The 24,442-nt window shown below is 55.5% G+C and overlaps 1 protein-coding gene across 1 annotated transcript in view; it reads right to left on the bottom strand.

The window, feature by feature from the left end:
- Window positions 1-3: 3 nt before the first annotated feature.
- The window catches only part of Cacna1h (calcium voltage-gated channel subunit alpha1 H), a 59,671-nt gene continuing 35,232 nt past the window's right edge, over window positions 4-24,442 (bottom strand). Inside the window, exons 2-35 of the mRNA XM_008856259.2 lie at window positions 23,502-23,620; window positions 23,286-23,419; window positions 22,874-22,971; window positions 20,912-21,071; window positions 19,213-19,528; window positions 18,977-19,069; window positions 17,197-17,986; window positions 16,484-16,926; window positions 14,646-14,797; window positions 13,772-13,957; window positions 13,164-13,281; window positions 12,862-13,017; window positions 12,590-12,671; window positions 12,292-12,500; window positions 10,934-11,359; window positions 10,353-10,453; window positions 10,064-10,187; window positions 9,915-9,983; window positions 9,638-9,822; window positions 9,315-9,441; window positions 9,013-9,138; window positions 8,821-8,910; window positions 8,422-8,614; window positions 8,070-8,087; window positions 6,738-6,889; window positions 6,141-6,250; window positions 5,883-6,016; window positions 5,595-5,665; window positions 4,447-4,525; window positions 3,486-3,607; window positions 3,159-3,404; window positions 2,892-3,075; window positions 2,560-2,720; window positions 4-1,849 (exon numbers count right to left, since the gene is read on the bottom strand). Coding sequence (XP_008854481.2) covers window positions 803-1,849; window positions 2,560-2,720; window positions 2,892-3,075; window positions 3,159-3,404; window positions 3,486-3,607; window positions 4,447-4,525; window positions 5,595-5,665; window positions 5,883-6,016; window positions 6,141-6,250; window positions 6,738-6,889; window positions 8,070-8,087; window positions 8,422-8,614; window positions 8,821-8,910; window positions 9,013-9,138; window positions 9,315-9,441; window positions 9,638-9,822; window positions 9,915-9,983; window positions 10,064-10,187; window positions 10,353-10,453; window positions 10,934-11,359; window positions 12,292-12,500; window positions 12,590-12,671; window positions 12,862-13,017; window positions 13,164-13,281; window positions 13,772-13,957; window positions 14,646-14,797; window positions 16,484-16,926; window positions 17,197-17,986; window positions 18,977-19,069; window positions 19,213-19,528; window positions 20,912-21,071; window positions 22,874-22,971; window positions 23,286-23,419; window positions 23,502-23,620 — 6,821 coding nt within the window. The 3' untranslated portion in view covers window positions 4-802. The remainder of the gene's footprint in view (window positions 1,850-2,559; window positions 2,721-2,891; window positions 3,076-3,158; window positions 3,405-3,485; window positions 3,608-4,446; window positions 4,526-5,594; window positions 5,666-5,882; window positions 6,017-6,140; window positions 6,251-6,737; window positions 6,890-8,069; window positions 8,088-8,421; window positions 8,615-8,820; window positions 8,911-9,012; window positions 9,139-9,314; window positions 9,442-9,637; window positions 9,823-9,914; window positions 9,984-10,063; window positions 10,188-10,352; window positions 10,454-10,933; window positions 11,360-12,291; window positions 12,501-12,589; window positions 12,672-12,861; window positions 13,018-13,163; window positions 13,282-13,771; window positions 13,958-14,645; window positions 14,798-16,483; window positions 16,927-17,196; window positions 17,987-18,976; window positions 19,070-19,212; window positions 19,529-20,911; window positions 21,072-22,873; window positions 22,972-23,285; window positions 23,420-23,501; window positions 23,621-24,442) is intronic.

The following is a 24,442-nucleotide window of genomic DNA, read 5'->3' as shown; positions in this document are numbered from 1 at the left end:
ATGTTTCTTAAATAAGTTAGTATTTATTCAGCTTTGCTCTGCCCCATCCCTCCCCTTTTCCTTGACTTAAGAAGCCAAGTTTTCTGCATCGGATTATTGCGACATTTAACCTGAATTTATAAAACAGATGAAACAAACCAAACAGATGTCAAATGAATGTCAAGGTCAACTGCTTGGGATGGAGGGGAAGCCCCATTACAATGGAACTGTGATGTCTTATTGCGTGGGTCAGGACTCCTTGGTGATGTGGTCCTTCCCAGCATCACTGGGAAGTTTCTGAACACCTAAGCAGATGGATTGGGGGTCACGGGTGGTGTAGGAGCTAAAAATGCTGAATGATGGACAAGAACTCAGACTGTGAGCAAAGGTGATATTGGTTGTGGTGGCTGTGGGACCGAATGTCTGCCTATCAGGGCACAGAGACTCAAGCGTGTGTGCTCCTTATGGAAATCCATGGGTCAGACCTGTGGTACCCTCCTGGCCATGAGGAATTTTTGGTCCTTTCCAGGACACGGCCTCTCCTCCTGAGACTGCTTGACCTGGTCCTGTTATGACTTCAGATGGTGGTGGTAAAACTCAGGAAAACCCAAACCTGAATCACCACGAGGGAGGCTCATGGGGCCCAATGCTGTTCCTGTGCAGAGACTGAACACTTGCCACCTCTCCTGGGCTGACATCTCCCCTGGGCCCCTCTGCCTCAGTGGGGCCTGAGCCAAGGTCCACTCATGGCCTTACCTGGGGTTACCATCCTACCAGGAGCCACTAACCCCAGTGCCAAAGCCCTGTGTACACACAGCCTGATCTACACTGGCTTGTCTGCACTGTCATCTGGGGCAGGGGTAATTGGAGGAGACCCTGGTTTCTTCAAAGGGGTCTGGGGCACAGTGAAGTACAGTCCCCGCCCCTTCTCTGGGGGGTCACCAGAGGGTACAGGAAGTTCAGTTTCATGGTGTACTAGAGGTACTATGGCCCCCGAGGAGGAAGCTCTCATTTCGGGGGTCACATTGTGGTCACTGTCCAAGAAAGAGTCTCTACCAGGGCCCCCCATGTCCAGAGGCTCAAAGGCAAAGTTAGGGACAGTCAAGAGTTCTGCCCGGCAGGAGGCCTGGGCCCAGCGCTCACCCTTGGCTATAGGGTCCCCTCCAGTGCCTGGGCCCTCTGCAGGCTCTAGGCAGTCCCTGTGGAGGACAGCCTCACAGGATGGGGTTCGGCGCCTCAGGGTAGTGTTGCTGCCTTCTGCTGCAGGGGGACGGGAGGAGCCCTCATCCTCAGTGGGAGGCTCAACAGAGATGCAGGGGGGGCTCATCTTCTTCTTCCTTCGTGTCCCCAGAGCTGGCTCGAGCTCTGAGGTCCGGCACCTCACCTCCCCAGACTCTAGGTGGCTGTCCCCAATGTCCAGTTCCATTGAGGACCACCTTTGTGCATCTGCCCGACCTGGCTTGTCCAGGAAGCTCTGAGCATCTAGACTGCAGAACCTGTGTGGGTCCTGCCCACTGCCCACTGCTCCTTGGGCCACAGGGGAGGCTGCAGGGGAGGCTTCCGGGCTGTGGGACTCAGTAGCTGGCCAGGGGTGGGCTGAGCTGGTGATGTGGCTGACCTCCTCGTCTGTTGGGTCTGCTGCTTCAGCCTCATCTCCAACCAGAGTGGGAGAGTGGCTAGAGATGCAGTGCTGCCCAAAGGTGTGCTTGCGAGTACGGACACTGGTGGGCCTTGGAGAGCATGGAGGGGACTGCAGGGAGCCCAGAGACACTTGCTTCACAGGGGAATTTTTGGCAGGTTCTGTGTAGTCTGGGATGCTGTCTCTAGGGTCTTTAACCTGCCCTTCCAGGGACTCGGTGTGCACGGCCTCCTGAAATGGCATAGAGGTCCAAGTTAGATATTAAACCTTGTTCAGCACCCAGTATCCCAGATATCCTTCCCTATCTGGGCCCTGGGCGGGGTGGGGGGAGTCAGGGTGGGCAGCACTCCAGGTCCGGCCCTCACCCTCCAGGCTGGGGACGCAGGGTGAGATGGGACTAGGAGCTGTTGGTGTGAACATCCCAGATCTTGGTCTTCCCCAGTGACCTATAAAGCCTCAGAAGATGCCCCTTCCACACTGTGGGTTCATGGAAGAGAGGCTTGGGAGGGCTAAGATCCTGGAGATAGAGCCTGTCAGGGCCCAGGGAACCTTGAGGGACCATGTCACCTTCCCACTCTTTAGCCCCACAACCCAGCTTGGCATCATGAGAATAGGATGCTCCCAAGAGCTCCCATGTTGTAAGAGGCTTTTGTGCCAGGTAGTGGGAATTGAGGAGAGGAAGGAAAGGTGGGGGCCTAAGACTGCTGCCTAAGAAAGGGACTTGAATCCTTGTGAGGAGCTCTACCACCACAGCTGAACTGTTAATGGACTATGCTGAGACATCTGGTTGAGGGCCTGAGACAACATCAAGTGGAGATGGAAAACTCCAAGCCCCAAAGACACAGGACATGCCCTCTTGGGTTTCCATCTTGTTCACCCTCGAAATGGAGGAAAGAACCCTGTGGAGCTCCTGAGGCGTGTGGGATGAAGGCTTCCCCTACCTGTCTGCAGAGTATCCGAGTGAGGCTCAGGGAGCGGGGTGTACCCTGTGGGGACAGGGCACGAAGGGAGTCACTGCCCCTGGCTGGGGAGGATGCAGTCGATGGGACCTGGAGGGAGGCACAGGGCTCCAGGGATGGCAAGTGATCAGATGTGACTGGGCCTGGGGGGGGGAGGTGACGACACACATCTGAACTGTATGGCCTGTGGGCCTGGCCCCATCTTCCCTCCCATCCTCTCCCATTCTCCCTTCCATCCTGCCCAGTTTCCTGCCCACCCAATCTTGTCTCCCACCTGGTCCTATTTCCCTGGCTGCCCCTGCAAGAGTCCATACCCGAGGGGGCATTGCCCGCATAGGTCTCCATCTCCACCTCCTGCAGTGGGTGAGGTTGGGGGGCAGCAGCTGGTGCCACAGGCCGGAACATGTAGCTGTCATTGGGCAGCGATAGCATCCTGGACACTGACACTTTGCGCACAACCAGGAGGTTCGGGGTGTCTGGCTGGGTGCCTGGTCTTTCCTATGATGAGGGAGGCTGTCTATGTCAGCTTAGCAGCATCCCCAGAACCCCTGGGATCACCCTAGGTCCCTGGGCAGCCTCACCTGTGCTGCGGGAGGGGACTGGGAAGCCGACCCTTGCGCCATCTCTAGTTCGATCTCAGCGTCCATCTCGGCATCCTCTCGGGCCTCCTTGTTGCTTTCCTCCAGGTGCTTCATGAGCACAGCCACCACCACATTAACCAGCACAAACTGGGCCACCAGCACAAAGGTAACAAAGTAGACAGGCGAGAGCGCTGGCAGGTAGCTGAGGCAGTGCTTGTCCTCACGGGAGCACTCACGCAGAGTGTCCTGGGGTAGGCAACACAGTCTTGGCTCTGTCCTCCCTCCCTGCCAGGGCTGGAAAGTGCGGGAGGGCAGCCCCATAGTTACCTTCATGATCCCATTCCAGTTGTCTCCAGTTGACACTCGAAATAGCGTGAGGAAGGCCATGCCGAAGTTGGTGAAGGTGGCATGCCTGCTGAGGCCCTCACAGGGATTGTCCTCACTGCACTCTGCAAGGAGAGGCCCCACATGGTCAGGAGCAGCCCTGTCTCTGCTGGCCTGGGGCAAGGTCAGCAGACCACATCGTGGTAAGGGAATGGCTGGGGTGAGGGCTGGAACCTGGGGCAAGGCCTCTGTAGCTGTCCTGCACTAAGGCATTCTCAGCAGATAATTCTACCTGAGTTTCCATGTACTCTTGAGCCCTAGGCCTGGCCTCTGGCTGGTGGATACCGAGTAATGGAGCCTTTCTGGAACACAAGGTGCCCTGACTGCTGAGTCTGGCTCAGGAGTTGTCAGACCTAGCTTTGGGGGCGTGGTGCAGGGGGAGATCCCTGTAGCCAGAAGGGCCCAGCAGTGAGTGGGCTGCCTGTGGAGAGTCACCCACCTAGCCTAGTCAAGAAGGGGGTAGGCAGGTCTTACACTTGTCCTAAGTGACAGTCCAGAAGGACATACCACTGGCAATATGTCTCCTGGGGTGAGGCATGCACACATATTAGTATGTACCCGTTTTCCAACTAATTTACTCTTGAATGTGGCCCTGGCTGGCTGGTTGGAGTGTGGACATGTGTACAGTTATGTCTTAGCATCACAGGTCTGGGAGCATGCCTCTGAATGGACATGCCTATGTATGCACAGGCAAATGAGCATGTGCACCTGCTCTAAGTGATGAAGGTAAAGAGTAGGTAGAGGTTGAGGATATAGCAGGAGGCTTATTGCCCTCCTGGGATGGATTACAGTTAAAGTGCCTTGCACTGCACATGGACCTGTGTGTAGTTGGAGGGTGGACACAAGAGCTACCTTCCTGGAGATAGGTATCACCTTGTGAGAAGGGCACAGCATGGCTACTCACCTAGCCTTCCAAACAGCTCCACTCCCAGGGCAGCATAGATAAAAAACAGGAGCATGAAAAGAAGACCAAGGTTCCCTACCTACATGAGAAAAAAGCAGAATAAGGTCAACCCTGTGTAGGCCTGGATCTGCCCTGCTCTACCTCACCCTGCTCTACTGCTCCAAGCCCTGGAAAGGGGGACCAGTTAGGGCCCTGTTTTAAGCCCCATGGCCCTCCTGGTCTCTGCTCCTCTATGGCTCCCAACAACCACCTTGCTCACCTAGGTGTCCCTGGGAGCTGCTCTACTCTGCCTGGCTCCTGAGGCCAAGGGGGTCCCCCTGGGAGCTCATGCTCACCCCGTGTAGAGGCCACCTCAGCCTCAGAGTCCCTGTAGTGGGACCCTGGGCTGGAGCTCAATGGACAGGAACACCAGTAGGGATCTCACACAGCCTCTCTCAAGAATCTGCCAACTCCAACATCTGTACACACCATACCTCAGCATTTGTTCCAGCCCCCTACCCCAGGCATTACCTAGGCCTCCCTACCTCCCCCACCACATTGTAGAAAGTCACTCAGATGAAGCTCAAAATGATGCTAAGGGTAGCATGTATCAGAAAAGAGGCAGGGAATATAAAGGGATGGTGGGTGGGTGTGAGGGTCGACAGGCACATGTTAGGAAGAGGTGATAATGGGGTGGGTGACTGGGTAGACAGAACAAGATGGCTTGGTGGCCTGTCAGTTGGAAGGCACGGGCATAAGTGCTAGGGTGGACAGCCAGCTGGTTGTACTGTGGCAAGTGGGGCTGTAGACGGGCCATGTAACTTGGAGACAGAATGGATTGGGTTAAGGGCACAGGAAGTCAGGGTGCTGGTCTGTATCAGCTTATAGGCCACTACTGGAGCCCAAAAGCACTTTGGGCCCTGCTGTAGCCCCTTACCTCTCAAGTGAACCAGCTGAGCAGGCACCAGCCACTACAGCTCTTGACCAGAGCCTGAGGCCAAGGTGTAGCACCATCTCCAACCTCTTCCAGATCAGCTGAGCCAAGCACTCGGGCATGACCCCGGCCTCAGGACAGAGCAAGTGGGCGACGGGCATATGCCATGCTCTTCCTGAAGCCTGTACCCTTGAAGGCTCATGGTAGCCCTCAGGGGTCCTGGATCCCAACCTACCTGAGGCAGGGCTTGAACCACAGTGTCCAACAGGGCACGCATGCCTGTGGCCATCTTCAGGAGCTTCAACACTAGGGCAGGAGCTGAGTGTCAGCAGGGCCAGGCTGACCTGACTATCTAGGGGACCCTGGATACAAGTCCCCTTCACTTTCCATCTAGAGGCCAGGGTCCCCCTGGCTGCAGACATACCAGTCAACAGCTGAGGGTGAAACACATCTCCTATTGTGCCTAGGGCCTTCTAATGACAGCCTGGGTGGACCCTGGATGGGACACACGGGGGCCACCTACCACGGGCAATGCGAAGCACGCGCATGATGCGGATGATGGTGGGGTTGATGGGCAGGGCAGCATTCATCTCAATTTCCTCTAGTGCGATGCCCATGATGGACAGGAGGACTATGGCCAGGTCCAGCTGGTTCCACCTGGCCGGCCAGGGGTGAGGCTTAGCATGACTATGGCTTGGAGTAGCTGCAGCTCTGCCAAAGCTCACCCAGAAGGACAAGAAATCTTCTCCCTACCACCTGCCCTGCCTCTAAGACCACATACCTGTCCTTGAAGAACCTCTGGAACCCAAAGGCCACTAGCTTCAGTGCAGCCTCAAAGACAAAGACGATGGTAAAGATGTAGTTGCAGTACTTGAGAGCCTCATCCAGTGACTAGGAACAGAGTAGAGACTGGCTAAGGTGTTATGAGGTGTCTGGCTGCCCCCATCTCCTTGTTCCCTCAGTGCTGAGTCCATGAGGTCTGTACCAGGTCTGGGATCATCACCTGATGACCCTGCAAGCAGGCTGAGGACCTCAGGAAAGGGAGAAACTAACCTCTGCTCTGTCCTCAACCCTAATGGACAGATGGCATTTTCTTAAGGCCAAATGTATTCCATTAAAAAGCTCTGTTGCTCTGAGGCCTCATGCTACTTGAAGACAAAAGCCCTTCAGCATGCATATGGAGGGTGACAGAAAGGACAATGATCCTCAGGCCTGCAGTCTCTGGCCAGCCCCTTTTGCTTTGGCTGTCCACACAACAGTATCTGAACTTGCAGGGAGGGCCCCAGCAAGTTTCAGTATCTTAGTTAGAATACAGGTTCTGTGTCCCCCACATCCTATGGGGGACCCCCTCCCCAGTCTAGCTCCTGCCCCTGGCCACCTTGGGCTGGTTGTAGTGCTCCATGGACATGGTGATGACATTGAGGCAGATGATGAAGGTGATGAAGAGGTCCAGGTAGTGGCTGGTGCAGAGCGAGTGGATGGAGCGGCGCGTGTGCGAATAGTCTGCATAGTAGGGCCGGCGCTGGGCCTCTGTGGGGAGGGGGGACCACTGAGCCACCTGGATACTGTGCCCACCGCCCTTTGGTATTCAGAGATCCTGACCTAATCATGTGGGGGCAGCTCAGGCAGGGCCCTGGCTGGGCTGGGTGGCCCCTGGGACTAGTCCTAAACTGGAGAAGAGTGATTTTTTTTTTTTTTAAAGGGCCTGTTCTGGCCAAGAGGCCTGTGAGTCCATGGTACTTAGTGGGCAAGTCAACTTCCTGGACTAGCAGCCCCCAGCAACACCCAAGAAGTACAAGGAAGCTGTCACAGCCTCCACCTGGGTCCCTGCCAAGCCCCTGTTCTTTAGTTTGGGCTTAGTTTGGGAAGCAGGAAGGATTAGTTTCTACGTCTACCCTGTACAAACATCAGGGTTCAGACATCTTGCTGATGAGGTGGGGTGACCCCTCTTTCATCTCCCCATCTGTCCCTGAAGCTGGATAGAGATGACATATGAGTCATCTCTGGCCCCCAGGCTGAGCCCTTCCAAGCCTCCAAAGGGCCACTGGTGATTAACTATGGCCTAGGAACTACACCTCAGCCAGCCTGAGGCTGACATCAGGACAGCAAGACAGGAGCCCACTTTGGGGTGCCCATCCCAACATGCATCCCCATAGGCTTGTCTGTATGTTGTGCCTGCAGCAGCTCCCAGGATCTCAGTGAGGCTGAGCTCTAAGGTGAGGGTGTGGACTACCCTGTACCCCAGAACCCACTGTAGCCCCCAGAATCATACATTCAGGGGCTGAAGGCCAGGGCCCAGGAGAGCAGGGGCTGACCAGCAACCACCCCACCCTGGACCCTCATGCTCCTCAGCCCAGCATGCGGTCACTAGCAAACTCAGCTCAATACAGGCAGCCAGAGGGGCTGGCAGCCAGCAGAGACAACAAAGAGCAGCCATAAGCCCCTTAAGAGTGAGGATGGCCCTTGTCCCCTGCACAGCAGACGTGTGCACATGCCAGCCATGAGGGCCAAGCAGGGACGGAGGTAGCAACATAGACATTGGTGGGCAAGCCCTGGCCCTTCCTCCCACCCTCTGGCGCCTGGCACCTGTGCCCACCCTGAGGCGGCCCTTGGAGGCCTGTGACACCCGCCCTTCCCACTGTAGTAGTAGCAGCAGTAACAGCAGCAGCAGCAGCAGTAGCAGGCTGAGCATGCAAAGCAGGGCAGGTACCTGGGTTGGGGAAAGTGCCTGGAAAAATAAGGACATGTCTGAGCAGCTGACGTAGGAACACTGGGAGCCTCTGTGGGAAACCCTCCTTGCTCCCAAGCTAGGGCCTCGCTCTCCTGTGCCTAATTCATAAGGGGACTTGGTAGTGTCCCAGCTTCCTCCTGAGGCCACATGGGGGTACCCTGCCTCCTGCCATGGCAGCTATCGGCTCCTGCTAGCCCCTCTTCCGAGACCCAGGCCCCATGCAAGGCGGCCAAGTGCAGAACCACGTGGGCTGTGAGCTGCGGGCCTGGGAGCTGGGCACCACACAGCATGCGCACAGGTACCGACCCGACACCACGGGGGTCCGCCTTACTCCTGCGCCTCCTTTCCAGGCGCCGCTGCCGCTTCTCCTCACGCCGCCGTGCCTCCTCGGCTTCCTGGTGCTGCCGGCACTTGTGGAAGTTCTCCACCACTACGCCCACGAACATATTGAGCACAAAGAAGCTGACGATGAGCAGGAAGGAGATGAAGTACAGCAGCATCCAGGGGTTGTGGTTCTGCACAGGCTGCAGCACATGAGGTGGTGGGTCTCCAAGAGTCCACCTTTCAGCGGGAGGTGCCCTCCGAGGGACTGGCCTGTACGGCCAGGGGGAGTGGCCATACAATGGTGGTGGCCAGATATTCTGAGGAAGTTTACTGAGACCTGCCTCAATCCCAGGGACTCATAGATTTGCTCAAGGTTACCCATGGCAGCTGTCCCAGCCTCTCGCACCTGCTGGTCAATGCCAACGGCGTCCAGCCCATCATACATGATGTTTACCCAGCCATCCTTGGACGACAGCACAAACAGGGACATCAGCGCCTGTGCAGCAGTGTAAGGGTCACTGGCAGTGTAGGGTTGTGGCCATGGCCCCCATACCCCTAGTTACCACCATGACTACTTTGTATGCTTCCCAGTACCTACCTGACCCAAGTTGTCGAAGTTGTACTTGCGCCGTACCCAGCGGTAGTGGGCGGCACGGCACTCAGCCTTGGTGGTGATGTTCCTGGTATCTGCGCCCTCACAGTAGTAGAACTTGCCCTTGAAGAGCTGGTCGGGAGGGGATGTCACCCCAGGCAGCCTGACCCAGTCAACCTTCCCACCCCAGGCCTCTTGGGCTCCAAGCCAGGCCTGATGACCACCCAACCAGTAGGAGAGGGTCCATTCCACCATGGGGAACTGAGGCCCAGGGAGGGGCTGACCCTGGGTTAGCTGGGGCCACACACCTGCACGCCAAGTATGCCAAAGATGATGAAGAAGGCGCAGCAGATGAGGACGATGTTCCCAATGGGCCTGAGCGATGATATCAGAGTTTCTACCACCAGCTTGAGGCCTGGAGCTCGGCTGATGACCCTGCACCCAGGCAGAGGGGATACGCCGTTGGGCGCATCCAAGAAGACCACCAGTGGGCAGAAGGACCAGCATGTGCAAAAGCCCTATGGTGATGTGAATGTGTGGCACAAGAGCCATACTGGTGGGCAGAGGCTGTACTGGGCTTCTGGGTCCTTTCTGGATTTGTATGGGTGGCCCCTGCCCTCTGTGCCCCCACCTCAGTGGCCGCAGGGTCCGCAGCAGGCGCAGAACACGCAGGACACCCAGGATCTTGGCACCACCAGCTGAGGCCATGGCCACGATGATGTCAACCAGGGACACCAGGACAAGCAGCCCATCCAGCACATTCCAGCTGCTCTGCAGGTAGGCGTGCTCACCCCACAGCAGGCCCAGGGCCACTACCTGGGGAGGGGGCAGTGGTGCACAGGCTTGGTGAGGGTCCCAGGAGGGGGCAGTGTGGGACAGGGACCAGAGAGGGAAGGGAGCATAGGTACCTTCACCATCATCTCCACCACGAAGATGGCTGTGAAGATGTAGTTGGAGATGCTGAGGAAGGCCCGCTCCTGCAGGGAGAGGCCAGTGGGTAGGCCAAGTCCACCCCACCCTACCCTGTTCAGAGGGCCAGCCACCTTCGGGAACTCACTGTGCTGCCAGGGTCAATATCTGGTCTCTCTAAGGCAATGGTGATGCAGTTGAGGAAGATGAAGACCAGGACCACGTGGTCGAACATCTTGTGTGCAATGACTTTCTGGCAGGAGACACGCAGCCTGGGGAGGCAGCAGAGGGTTAAGAGCAGCTTGTACAGAGCCTGTGGCTGGCTATCTAGTGGCCTTTGAGGTGAGATGCTTGCCATGGGTGGGTAAGGCCAGGCTCACTCTATCCTCCCCTGCCTCCCACAGTGGGATGTGCAACCTCAATGCCAAACACCTCACCTGTTCTGTGGTGGGAAGAGATACAGGGCCCAGGATTCGTGACTGCGGCACCACTGGGGCGCATAGGGCTCTAGCACCTTGTGCAGGCGAAAGCAGCAGCTCTGGGGATGCAGAGGTAGTCTAAGTCTAGGCAGCCTCTCCTTGCTGTCTCCTGGAACATGCCCATCCTGACCCTTCTGCTGCAGGCTGACCTCTCTTGCCATTCTCTGTCCCTTCCACTTCACCTTCCCAACCTAGATAATGGGAGGGTGGCCACGCTAGGAGGGCACAGGGAGGGGACAGTGAATCGGCTCCAGAACTGCCTTCAGTCAACAGAACTGGTCTGATTAGTGGTCACCTTCCTTCCTCCAACAGAGACGCAGTTCCTGACCCTAAGGGACCTGGCCCCCAATGACAGGTGGGTCCAACTCTGGGACTGGCTGAAGCTGGATACCTGCCCTTAGTGATCTGCTCCCTTCCCTTCTGTCAAGTCACCATGAATATATTGTTTGCTTCGGACTCTGTTTTGGGGAACAAGCACTGAGAGAGAAGTGGGGATGGCTGTGGGTCTAGTCATGCCCCGCCTTATGTCTCTCACTTACATCCTCCATGTCATCATCAAACTCGGCTGTGTCCTCCTTGTGACTGTCAATTCGCAGAAAGAACTCGCTGGGCAGCACCACCATCTGCCCATTGCAGTCATGGAATTTGGTTGGCAGGAGGGCAGCAGGCCGTGGGGGGCGCAAGTCTAGTGTACTGCGGTGGTTTAGTGACTCGGCTCGCCGCAATGGGGTGGTGGTTCGGGGCCCAGATGAGGTCTCTAGGTGGGTCCCTGCACTTGGCCTGCCATCCTCGGCCTCATCATCTGTGCTGCCCTTGCCCTCACCGGACAGCAACGACTCTCGTTCTCCACACTGACTGCGGCGCTTGAGGCTGGGTGCACGGCCCAGGCTGTTCCAGCTGGACCGCCTGCTGCTCCCTGCACTGTTGGAGCCCCAGGGTGCACAAGGCGAGCTGTGAAGGCTAGCCTGGGGGCGCAGGAGAGTAAGCAGATTGGTACAGTTCTGAGGGTTATCACATACCCTAGCTTCTGGGCCATAAGGGCCTTTCTCAAGTCATCGTCGACTGCCATCATGGCCTGGGCATGCATGGTCAACCCACCCAGCAAGCACTCTACCAGGGCATTACCAATTCTGTTTTCAGGCAACACTTGACTTGGCTGGTCATGGTCAGAGCAAAGGCTCCCATCAGCCAGGGCTGGTAAAGTACAACTCTGAATGACCTCTGGAATTGCAGAGGCCCAGCAGCCCAGGTCCTCTCTGGCTCTTCCCATCACTTGTGTACCCTATCCAGACTCAGCTTCACCTCTGGGGTCCTTCAGGAGCTGAGACTTATTCTCCACTAGCCTATCTGTCCACTTCTCAGGAACCCATAGCATGTGGCTATGACATGGTCTAATGGGTGGCTTTGCTCCAGGGGCCCATGATTCCTCCATCTTCTCTTCCCTCCCTCACCTAATCCCTGCCCTCAGATCTTCCTGTTTCCATCCATATGGTCCACCTCTGCCCACCTCTCACTGGGGCCATCTCAGGGACTTAGTAGCCATGGGCAACCACCATTAGGGGTGGCCATTTCCTGCACAGGAGACTCTCAGCTACCATGTCCTCTGTGACCCACAAACCCTCAGCATGTTTCCCAGGTTGCTTTAAGTATCTTTGTTGGCCCTTTTCTGTTTGTCTGATATGCCCTGTGCTTGGCCAGCCTTTATCTTCTATTGCAATTTCATATTGTTGTGACCAGGAGAGATTGTACACAGTCCTCCTTCAGGTCTCTCTATGCTCATCTCACAGGAACAGCTACCCTGGCTTCCAAGAGCAGAAAGACCCCGACTCTGTCTTAAACAGGGCTGGGGTTTTATGGGGACCCCTCCTTCATCTCAGGGGTTGGAGATGGTCCCTACCAGAGACTTCTGGTCTCCCAGCTGGGGGCTCACATAGCTGCTGCTGCTGCGCCTCAAGTCCAGGACAGCATGAGCTGTGTCCAGGTGTGGGGAGCTCTTGGGGGTAGGCATGGGTGTGGCCGCTGTGTGTGTGATGAGGGGAGGGGGCAGACTGCCCTGGCCCTCCAGGTGCCCATTTGGGGTCACAGCCAGTGAGTACATCTTCATCTCTAGGGGATAAGAGGCTGTCTGAGCCTTCAGAGGTTCCAGTACCCACTGGCCAGGCCCCTGCCCCAGTTCATGCTATTTAAGCACACACCTGTGGTCCTGAGCTTATCAAAATCTTCCTCCAAGTGGGCAGATGTCTTGTCCTCATCAATGTCAGATCTATTAGCGTCACCCTGCACCCAAGGCAAGTGTGAGGCTCCCATAGCAGCATCCTTTGTACCCAGGGTAGGGAGTCCCCTGGCTTAGGAACAGAGTAGATATGGGGGCCTAGAGGTTGCTCCTAGAGGCAGTGCAGGCCTGTGGAGGGTCTTCTCAGGCAGGACCCCACCTCCCTACCCAGGCTTCACTCTCCTTGCTCATTACCTCCGCCTGAAATCCCTCTACGAGGATGGCCACCAGCAGGTTGAAGAGCACATAGTTCCCAAAGGTCATCAGGGCCACAAAGTAGAGAGCAGCCCAGGAGGAAGTAGAGGCCATGCCATTATAGAGGACTACATTCCAATCCTCCTGTGTCAGGATCTGAGGGGACATGTCCACAGGGCTGGAGGTGGCTCTGGTCCCACAAGGAGACCCTGTGTGCCCCCCTGGGGATGGAGCCAGCTGTCCCCCAGTCTGTCTCCTCAGGGATTTAGCTTGGGTTGTCCTAGGGACAATTGGGGCAGTACCTGGAACACAGTGACGATGGCCCACAGCAGGGAGTCGAAGTTCTTCCTGTCAGGGACGGTGTCTCCTGAGTCAGTTTTCAGGCTGAACTTGCAACCAAATAAGTGCATGCCCAGGATGCTGAGGGGGGTAGACACTGAGTGAGGTGCCTAGCACCTCCCCTCCACCTGAGTCAGTTGCCCACCTCACCACACACAGTTTTTGCAGTAAAGGCTGACCCTGGAGCTCACTGGTTTTCTCTATAGCTGAGAAGACCTTGGGCATTAAAGGGATGGATGAGAAGAGGCCACTCTGGCTTCAGGCAGATATCGGTATAAGCCCCACTGATCAGGATGCGTTCTGTGGGCTGTTCACCCTCCCAACTCTTCCCCATGTGGCAGAGGCTGGCGCATGTCAGGGACTCAGCAAACCCCACAAGGAGCCTGGCACCATTTCCAGGACCAAGCTCATCTTCCATCTGTAAGACCCACAGAACAGAACCCCCTGAGCCCCACCCCCACCATGCCTAGTCCCCAATGTGGTGGGTGCCCTATCAGTACTGCCTGAGGGAGCAGAAGTGCAGGGGCTGACAGCAGGACAGGTGCATTCTCTGGTCCCGGGCCCCACCCACCTGAAGATGAAGATGAAGAGCATGAGCAGCATGCAGAAGGTGGCAACATTGTCCATGGTCCTCATGAGCACCACCAACTGCCGTCGCAGTGCTGGCAGGAAACGCACCAGCTTTAGCACCCTCAGTAGACGGAATGTGCGCAGCACCGACAAGCCACCATCTGCCTGCCCCACGATCTCCCAGACACTGTTGGTTGAGACACCAGAATAAGGGTCAGGATGACCCATTCCAATTGTGGGGCCCTCTTCCTGTAGGTAGGACTGCCAGTCTGGAAGCCACCAAGCAATGGCCTCTGGTCAATCCTGTAGCTGGGAGCAGGTCCAGGTACATCAAGGTACCCAAGGAGCTGCAGTATCTCCATTAGTCATAGACCCTAAACCCCTGGGAAGTCCTGCCTCCAGTTGGTTAGGGAGCTTGCTGATGTGAGGTTTTCTTCTATCCCAGTCTTTCAAGCCTGGTTCATCTGTATGTTCAATTTCTCATTGCCAGGTGCAGCTCCTGAGGGTCCACCTCCTCTGAAGGAAGGTAGGGGTTTCACCCTGAAGTTTCCCCATCATTCTGGGCTTATTCTGCTGTTGCAAATGCTCCTTCCAACCTTGTCTTAAAGCCAGCATGACTCTGCCCCTAAGCTGACCTACACCACCAGATTCCAGAAACCTTCATGTCAGACATGGCTGACCAACTGTGCAGTAGGAGAGACAAAGCTCCAAGGTGGGGACTTTGACCTGATCTTACGTGAATGACCAGGGTCCTCACACCCTTACCCCACCGTGAATGCCATCAACCACCTTCCACCTGTACCAGGCTTTGCTCTCTGCAGTGCCTGATGAGTGGGACTCCCCAAGCCTCTGGCCTGGATGGGGATGGGCCTCACCTGATGACAACGACAATGCCATCAAAGATGTTGTAGGGGTTCCGGATATAGCCCAGTGGGCCGCAGGCCAGCAGTTTCAGCAGCATCTCCAAAGCAAACATGCTGGTGAACACGATGTTGCTGATCTCTAGCGCATTGGTCAGCTCATCTGGCTGTGGGTCAGGAGGGGTGGTCAGGACCTACCATGGCTTCCACTCCTTATGGGCACAGAACCCAGAAGCAGAAGCAGTTGGCTGCTTCAAGGGTACAAGGGATTGAGGGCTACCAAAATTTCATTAAGAGATAACTATCACCTAAAGGATGACCCTCCTGGCTCTTTCACTCTTGACTATCCCCAGCCTGACCTTCCGACCATCATAGCTGGGCTTAGGGGCTATCAAGAGTCTCCAGAGATATCCCTCCCTTTGCAAGCCCTACAAGTACAGGCCAAGGGCCAGAGCTGAGACATTATGCTGGGGCCTAGGATGGGCTGTGGGTACTCAACACAAAGGCAGTGTCTATACAGCTTTGGTACCTCACAGCCTCACCAATCCCTTCCTCCATAAAAGGCCCTGAAGACCTCTCACCATGGATGTGCTGACCCTCTTGCCTGCATGAGAGTATGTGCATGTTTACATGTGTGCACCAGTGTGATCTCTGTGTGTACATATCTGTGCATTCCTGCATGGGTGAGATGGGTTTGGGTGTGTATGCTCTAGTACAACTGTGCACACAAACACAAATGTGTACATGTACTAGACACTTGTGTGCAAATTTGCCCATATCTGTGTGCTCATGTTGTATCTGTCTCCACACATATAGGTGAACACCTTGCACATGCACATGTAGTGTACCAGTTTTCATGCATATAGATGAGTCTTGTGAATACAGTTAATACATGGGCACCGTTCTCCATGCACATAAGTGAGCTTTGCACATGTGCATGCACTGATTTCCATGCAAATAAGTGAGCCAAATGTGCAGTGTGCATCCATGCACACTTATGTACATAAAAGAACCTTGCCTGTGTGTGAGGCATTTGTGTATGTATACACATGCACACAGGCTCTTCAAGATACAACTGCCCTGTCTTCAACCTAGCACAATCCTGTCCAAACCTGCCTGAGGTGGATCCACAGTGGGTGGATTTTCCCCAAGTTACTTCAAAATAAGAAAAAGCAGTTAAAAAGGTCTAGAAGCAAAAGCCCACAGGAAATTACACCATTCACTAAAAGTGTGTTGTACTCCAGGAGTTGCCTGGTTCCCAAGAGTGCCTGCTCTGCTGGGGTCAGCCTTATTATCCCTGGGGCTGTGGAGGGAGAAATGTCTGCACCATCTAGGCAGGTAAGGACTTCCACAAACCTCTTAATAGTCCTTCTGGCCCCAGGGTTCTCACAGGACCAAACCACAATACAGATCACTTCTGGCTTCCCAGGTCCCTGAGGGCATGGCCAAGGAATCTGGGCAGTTTGGAGAATGCCCCTCCCAAGGAATCCTGGGAAGAGCTTACTTTATGAGCTGGGTGAAGGTCCTTATAGTGCCTTGCTTCTGGACCCCTTCACTCGTGGGGGGGGGTGTCTCTGGTGATCTCAAGACACTTGTCCCTCCCAGAGTGGGAGAACCACCAGACCAGACCCTAGAGTCAAGTTATCTCTGTGTTCACTACTCGGTAGAGCCCAGTCCAAAGAGCCATAACTCTTGGCTATTGGCTCTCTGGCTCTGGTGCCAAGCCCCACTGACCATGGGAAAAGGCTAGAAACTTTAAAAAGACACAGGGACATGCTTTCTGTTGGTGGCATTGGGTGGGACTCATCATCCTGTAAGCTCTGCCCAGCTTCACCCCAGAGCAGAGAACTCACCTGCTCATGATACTCAACACCCATGCTCAGTGTGTTGACCAGAATGGCTGCCATGATACCGCGGTTGAAGTACTTGCTGTCCACGATGCGACGCAGCTTGCCACTGAAGGAGGCCCAGAGGCGGCCCAGCCCACCTTGCTCTCCTGAGGGTGCTTGCCGAGGTGGCCGCTGCCGCTCGCTGCCCTGGCCTGATGTGTCAGCCTCAGTGGATGGCTGCATGGGGTCTCTGCGGTCCCCGTGCCGCACATCCTGTGTGAACTCATAGACCCCATGAACATCTGAATCTCCACTCTCTGAGCCACTGAATTCAAACTCAGGATCCTCCAAGGCTCTAGCACAGTATGGGCAGCTCTTCAGCTCACAGGTCAGTGTGCCCGCCTGGGGGCTGGGCAGGGGGCAAGGCACACTCAGGCCTGACAGGTGGCTGGGGGTTCGGCCCAGTCCTGAGGTGGAAGGACACAGATGGGGTTAGGCTACTGTAGCAGCTCCCAGGACCCCATGACCTCTTAACACCTGCAGAGATTCTAAACTTCATTTCTCTTCCTGTACTGCCCCAGACTCAGTTTCCCCACCCAGGGCAGCCCGTGTTCACTAAGAACTCCGTAAGTCTTCCAGGGATGTGGCCAGGCCATAGGAATGGACCTATAGTCTCTCTATATACCCTTGCCTTACCCAGGTCCTGCCACTTCTACACAGGGAGGCCAGGTTCTTACCCTGTTCCCCGACCACATGTTGAATCTTCTCATAAGGGCTAGGGCCGCCCAGGCTCAGGGGGCTGTGTGCTGCAGGCCCTGAGGTTCCAGCACCCTGTATCCCCTTGGGTCGGGGGCTGGTGCCACCTTTGCTGTTGACTGTTCCTGAAGGCAGGATGGTGGGGTAGTTCATGGTGCCCAAACCTGAGGCCAGTTTGAGGCTGGCAGCTGCAGCTGCAGTGTGTGCCACCCGGGCCCTTTCCTGTGGTCCTTCCACATGGCAGTCAGCATGGTAAATACTGTGCACAGACTCAGAGTCGGGTGGCCCATGGCCTGGGGATGGTGGCGAGGGTGGTGCACAGGCCCGGACCAGCCTGGTGTCACCAGCACCTGGCTCGGGGCTGGGCCTGCGTGGGCCACCATGGCTGAAGTGGTAGTGATGGTGGTGGTGGTGGTGGTGATGGTAGACCAGATGGTGCACAGAGGCTGCATGCCTGCTTGTCTGCCTTGGCCGCCGCCCAGGCCCCTGACCATGCAGAGTGTTGCTGGGGTCCACCTTTTTGCGCCAGCGGCTCTGCCAGCGGGCACAGAGACGCAGGCTACGACGCTTGACTTTTCGGAAGATGTGGCCCACATACTTGAGCAGCTCCTCGTAGCAGCTGCCAGGCTCTGAGAAGCTGGCCAAAGTGCTGTCATTGGACAGGTAGCGGGCCCGCTGTTCACGCATCAACTGGTTTTCCCTCTGCTTTGTTTCTGAGAACTGTGTGGCTATCACCACCAGGCATAGGTTGATCATGAAGAAGGAGCCCACCTGTAGCAGGGTGCATGTGACCATTGGCTACTCCACACCCAGCCCTGCCAGGGCCTGCTCTGGGGCCAACCACAATGCCAAGAACAGTAATACCCTAGGGGTGGGCGCACAGCATGTGTTTTATAACTGTGTGTGTGACAGTGGGGCAGGGACCTCCCTTGGGGACCCTGGGTGACCTGCCCCTTCTCCTAGGCCTGACTCCAACAAGACCCTCCACTGTGGTCATGCTGTCCTCCCCAGCTGTGTGGCCTCCCCCCTCCCCAGTTCCCGTGACCAGCCCTCTCTGGCACAGACCACTATTGGGCTCTACTCTGTAAACCTGCCATGTGGACTGCCTGAGAACACAGCTGGAGGATGTCCCTTTCCTTGGCGAGTCCCTGAAGGCAGCTCCCATGCACCCAGGGATCTGGGAACATCTGCTGCTTGATGAACTGACATTGTCTGTCTGGGACACTGAGGGCCAAGAGGAAACCAAATCTGGGACATGTTTGCTGTGTGAGGCTGTGTCACGGGGGAATGCATGTTGTAGGGTACTATATGGGAGTGATTGATTCTATGGAAAATTTTTGAGGAGAGGTCATGGACCTAAGAGATGTGGGACCAGAGATGCTGTGAGAGACTGTACCAGAGACTCATGTGCACTACAGGGTCTGTGCCAGGAATTCATGCTTAGCTACATCTGCTGTGGGGCTGCTGTGCTAGAGGGCCAGACACAATGTAGAGACCTAAGACTGACAATTCTGCAGCTTCTGGGCATCACCTTGGGCCGGGGGCTGTATAGGCCTTCCTCCAATCCTATCCACTTCCTTTTACTGGAGGCAGGACAGAGAAGCCCCCTGCTCACCTATCCAGCCCAGGCCAGTCCCACCATCTCTGTGGCCTCTGCACTGCTGAGCTCAGGGACTCCAGGAGACTCAGGACAAGTAACAACAGGTAGAGACAGGACATACCCCCACCCCTGCCCCCCAAGCCAGCCACACCCACACTCACAATGATGAGGAGGATGAAGTAGATAAAGTTGTAGAACGAGTGGGCATCCATGACGTAGTACATGATGTCCACCCAGCCCTCCAGCGTTATGACCTGGGGAGGCAGGTGGCTAGACATGGGTTCATGCCCTCCAGCTCCCAGGAACAGTGTGTGTCACACCCCAGTGTGGGTGCCTTTCTCTGGTATCACTGTCACACACCACTGGATATCCCCAGGCCACTAGCCCCAGCACCCACCTGGAAGATGGCGATCCAGGCATAGCCAATGTTGTCAAAGTTGATGGCACCGTTGTGGGGGTTGAAGTCTCCCGAGCGGCACACATTGTAATACTGATTCCAGTTGATGCAGGCATTGCGGCCAGTGGCCCCATCCTCAGCCTGTGGCTGCCCGTAAGCCTCCCAGCCCAATGTGCACTGCACTCGTAGCTCACGACGGCTGGGGATGTGGGAACACTTCTGCATGCCATTGTCACGGCGTGAGGAACAGATGAAGGGGTTCTCCTCACCTTCCTCCGTCTGATAGTATGGCCGCAGGAAGGTCAGATTGTTGTTCCTGGGTCACACAAAGTCATGTGCTATAGGGTCAGGGATTCCAGGGGCCAACACTCTTCCATCCACCATCCACCATCCACCCATCCACCCATCCACCTTTGCTCAAGGCCTGCAGAGCTTGAACCTTGCCTGCCACACTGCCCCTCAGAAAATGGCCTCAGTGACTACTCTATGACACCCCCCCATGCCACACATATACCACCTAGGCCCTGAACCAATGCAGGTTATGGCACCAGGCATATAATGTGGTGTCCAGCTCACAGCATCATCATTAGTGCAGCTCAAAGTCTTTGGACCTGCCTATACATCCTCCCTCTGCTGACCCTGACTTTCCATCCTGAGCCAGCAGGACCTGATGGCATGGGCCTGGGTGTCTTCAGAGCTCCAAGCCCCAGATGTTCTGAAACTCAAAGGCCCAAAGAGCGGAAAAATACCTTGGCATACGGATGGCCACCCTAGAGGTTCAGTGCACAAATATCTGACCCAATGCTGGAGGGAACAGGCAGCCAGGTAATAAGCAGGGCCTGGGGTGGGGGGCAGGGTGCCTTGCAGCACCATGGTCACATTCCAGAGTAGCCGTAACAGGCCATCAGCCCTGGGTCATCTATCTTCTGAGGCTATGAAAAGTAGGGGTACACTGAGCCCAGAACATATGGGATGGGCACCTCCTTCCCTTGAAGAAAGGAGTGCCATGTGGGCACAAAGGCATCTGGCTTAAGAAAGGAGTGGAGTCTCCTGGGCAAAGGCAAGGGGAGCAGCCACAGGTGCCTGGGAACACTGTCTAAGGAGTTGACAGACAGGTAAGCCCAGTTACCCCACCCAGGCAGGTCTCTGGGGCTGCAGACTCCCAGTGTAGACCCCTCACATTCTCATACACAGCAAGCTGCCCTGGGGAAGAAGCAGACTCTACCCTGGCTCCCCAGAGTCTATCCCTGCAGCTCCAAGTCTGTCCCTTCCCCTCCATCTTGATCTATTCCTCAGAACTACCTTTTCACCCTAGAAACTCTAACATCGCACCTTCCACGGCCTGTCCTGAGCAGGGATGGGCACCCCAGGACCTTACCACAAACTAGGACCCAGGTTCACAGTATGGATATTCAAAGGAGGGAACACCATTGGGGAGGCCTAGAGGTGAACCCTTGGGTGGAGAGGCTTCATACCTAGTGGGGACTTTGAGGGATGGAGTATAGCTTGGCACTTCATAGCATGGGGTCCTGAAGAAGTGGGTCTCAGAGGGAAGACTGCTTTGGGGGTGGGGCTTGCTGAATGGAAGGAGGCTTATCCTGAGGGTGGAGCCTGAAGGGCAGCATCTAGAGAGGTACAACTCTGGGGCAAGTCCTGCAGGGTGGGTGGGGTCTTACATCAGGGGACAGGGCCTACACACCTGACAAAGGTGCTGTCCAGGAAGCAGCGGTTCCGCAGCAGGCCAGCCCAGAGCTGGACACCAACAATACCAAAGATGAAGAAGACAAAGAAGCAGAGTAGAAGGACGTTCCCGAGCATGGGCAGTGTGTCTAGCAGCAGAGTGACCAGGATGCGCATGCCTGTGGGAGGCAGGGCTGGTACTCAGCGCAGCCAAATTCAACTAGAGAATCCTAGGGGGCCCAGTCCCTCTGTAAGCCCTGCCCACCACTCACAAATTCTTATCAAGGTTACCTGTATGCTGAGGTCAGGGACAGGTAAGGCCTATTGGACCCCTAGAAGGGAGCCAGGATGCAGGCCCAGAAAGTCAGGGAAAGCCTATCCCTGCTCTACCTTACCATGTAGCATCTCCAGCGCCTCAGATGACCAGGGGACCAGTGCAGTTGCCTTGGAGACCCTGAGCTCTGGACTGCCTGGGGGCTCCACTATGGGAGTGGGGCTTCTTTATTCCTGGTGCTGGAGCAGAGGTCTAGGACTCTGTTATAGGGAAGGCAGGGGCAAGTGCTGTGTCCTGAAGCAGTTTTGAAGTTTTATCCCAGATGGTACATGAACTTGAACAAATTTAGGAAGTGGGTCAATAGAGGCCCAAGGGTCTCTCACCTCATTCTGGGCCTGCCCCTCTCAGACCTCAGAAGAACAAAGTTTAAGACCTATACAAGGGCCAGCCTAGGTTGCAGGCAGAACACTGGGCCACAGGACTGAGAAGGAAATGGTGTCAGGGTCTCGAGGAGCCCAGAAAGGAGTGGCCATAGCAGAAAGGTCATCAGGTTACAAGTGGGTCAAAGCTGGGAGGGTCATCAACATCTCAAATGGACATAAAGAGTCTCACAGAGGGCAGACAGCAACAAACTCAAGGATCGTGTGATTCAGGGGTCAGACTAGACCTAAGACAGGCTACAGTAGAATGCTGTCCTGAAGATGTTCTGGAGCTGCTATGAGATATGGTCCTGTCTGGGAAGTCTTCAACAGTTATCTTGGACATTTTACCGAATAGCAAACGACATGGTCAGGAGCTGAGCTAGGCTGCATCTCTGCTCCAATAGGTAGGCCAAGATGGAGGGGCCACAGGTTCTTCTGGGTAGACTGAGCATACAGAGGGTGCCAGGAAGAGCCTCCAGAGCTACATATTTGTCCCTTCACATCAAATCCAGTGCTGTCCTTGGGGGAATATATACTGTACTCCATGTTATGGTGGGAAATGGGTTCAGAAAGGTTTGGTAACTTGCCCCAAATCACAAGGCATTTGAATCCTCTCTGAACCTAGAAGTTAGGGCCATGGAGGCAGGTGGAAGGCTGGGTGCTGAGGCACAAGGTCCATATTAGGCAACTGGAAAGGTGGTATGATTACCTTGTGGGTCCCTGAACTACACTTGCTCAAGGATGTGTATGTGTACCTTACACAGCTCCAAGGGTGTTGTACCCCTACCTCAAAACTGAACATCTGAATCCAGCCACTGAGGAAACCCCCAAACTGTCCCTAGATGTAGGCATATGGCTGGTGTCTAGACAGATCACAACCCAAATATGTATCTAACTTCCTGCCAGCGTCCCTCCATGTGCAGTTGGAGCACAGTGGGTCCCTCTTCACTCCAGAGCCCCTGTGCTCAGATGCTTTGTATGGGAGGAACATCAGTGGGCTGCAGAATCCCCAGGAAAACCCCAGTCACTCACACATGCTTCCACAGCCTTAGGCTTCACAGACAGTTATTGATGCCACTGGGGACCTTCTCAGCCCCCAGCCTCACCCCAGATGCTATGCAAATGAAGAAGTTGAAATTCACAGTAGCCCCTGACTATCAGTACTGGGAATCCCAAAACACCCAGCCCAGATCTCTCTAGAAAGATCAAGTCCTCTGGGGATTTGGTAAGCAGCAGGGCCAGTAGTACATACAGGCCGGTCTCTTAGGGTAGGCATGACACTTACTGGGTACCCGGTTGATGGCACGGAGGGGGCGCAGCACACGCACTGTGCGGATGGCAGAGAGGCTCACATTGTGTCCGTCCAGAGAATACTCCATCATGCTAAGAGGCAGGGATGCTCAGAAAGGGGAAGTGCCACGGAGCCTAGCTCCTCCTAGAGGAGGCCATGGCCACCAAAATCATAGTAACCCAAGGTCCCTGAGAATAACTCACAGGCCACTGTTTATCGTGTTTCCCATTATCATTATCCACTGCCCTATAGAAGCCTTTCATGTACATCCCACCCATTGAAAGTTACTTGTCTCAACCCCAGCCTCCCTTCTCTCCCCCACCCTGATCTTCCAGTAGCTTTCCAGGAGTTGTAGCCCTGCCACCAGTCCCAGGACTCTCAAGCACAGCAAGCTGAGGATGCATACCCAGCCATGACAATGAAGAAGTCCAGCCTGTTCCAGGTGTCACCCAGGTAGCACTTCTGCCCAAACAGCCCCAGAGCCACCATCTTGATAACCATCTCCACCGCGAAGAAGGCGAAGATGAAGTCGTCAAAGGCCTGGAGGGAAAGGGGGGTCGGAACTTGGTATCAGGGTGTCCCTGGAGCCCTCCCTGTCCTCTTCACGGTCTGTACTGCCCACCTCCAGGATGCTGCAGCGCTCTGAACGGCACTCTACGTCCTCACAGGGCCGGAACATGCCGAGTGTCACACAGTTCAGCATGATGACCAGCATACTGACGTGCTCAAACCACCTGCACGCTGTGTGTTAAGGGCCATGTGCAACGGACAACCCCACTTTGCCACCTCCCAAGGCCTCCCTCTCCCACCTGGTCAGTGGTGCTGGAGACAAAATGCCTGGCAATTCATAATGAGACCACTAGGTGATGCTGTGGCACCATGCTGGCCCCTATACAGGCTCTCCAGAGTCTGGAGTTCTCCAAGGAAGGTAGCTGCTGCCCCTGGGGCCGTCCTCACATACTCCAGATGGCCCTGGAAACGCTGTAGTGAACCAATGGTATCACATATGAAGCCCAAGTGGGGACATCTCAGACACACTAGGAGCCCGGCAGCCTTAGTGGGGGGTCAAGCTATACAATGGCTATAAGCAAAGGTCCTAGCCACAGTGTGCTTGAGTGCAGATGGGAGGACACAGAGGCTGGGAACTACATTAGGCAGAGGTATCCCTCCTGGTATTCTCATACCAGAAATCCTTATCCCACCCTGACACATACTACTTGCTGGCCTGTCCAGTACTAGGGTGGCTTTCCATATGTAACTTCTTCTTGTCCCAAACTGAGGGTTACCAAGAAAGAATGATGGGTATGGAGTGTGGAGTGTCCATTATCAGCAGGGTCAGGCTCTGGGTTCTCATCTCCTGATAGGTGACCTTGAGTGGGTCACTTGCTTCTAAGCCTGGCTGGGTTGTCTGCTCAATGAAGTACCCATGAAGACAGTAGCACAGAAGCCTACCCAGCACAACCCAAACAGCAGAGCTATCAGTCCACAGTGTGGAGACATAGGCTGGGGTTGGTGTGGCCTGCCAAGGGTTGTGGCCACAATCCACAGAAATGGCACAAGCCA

Source organism: Nannospalax galili, unplaced genomic scaffold (assembly GCF_000622305.1).
Source record: "Nannospalax galili isolate Female #2095 unplaced genomic scaffold, S.galili_v1.0 scaffold668, whole genome shotgun sequence".
NCBI lineage: Eukaryota > Metazoa > Chordata > Mammalia > Rodentia > Spalacidae > Nannospalax > Nannospalax galili.
This window is presented reverse-complemented; position numbering and strand designations above follow the sequence as displayed.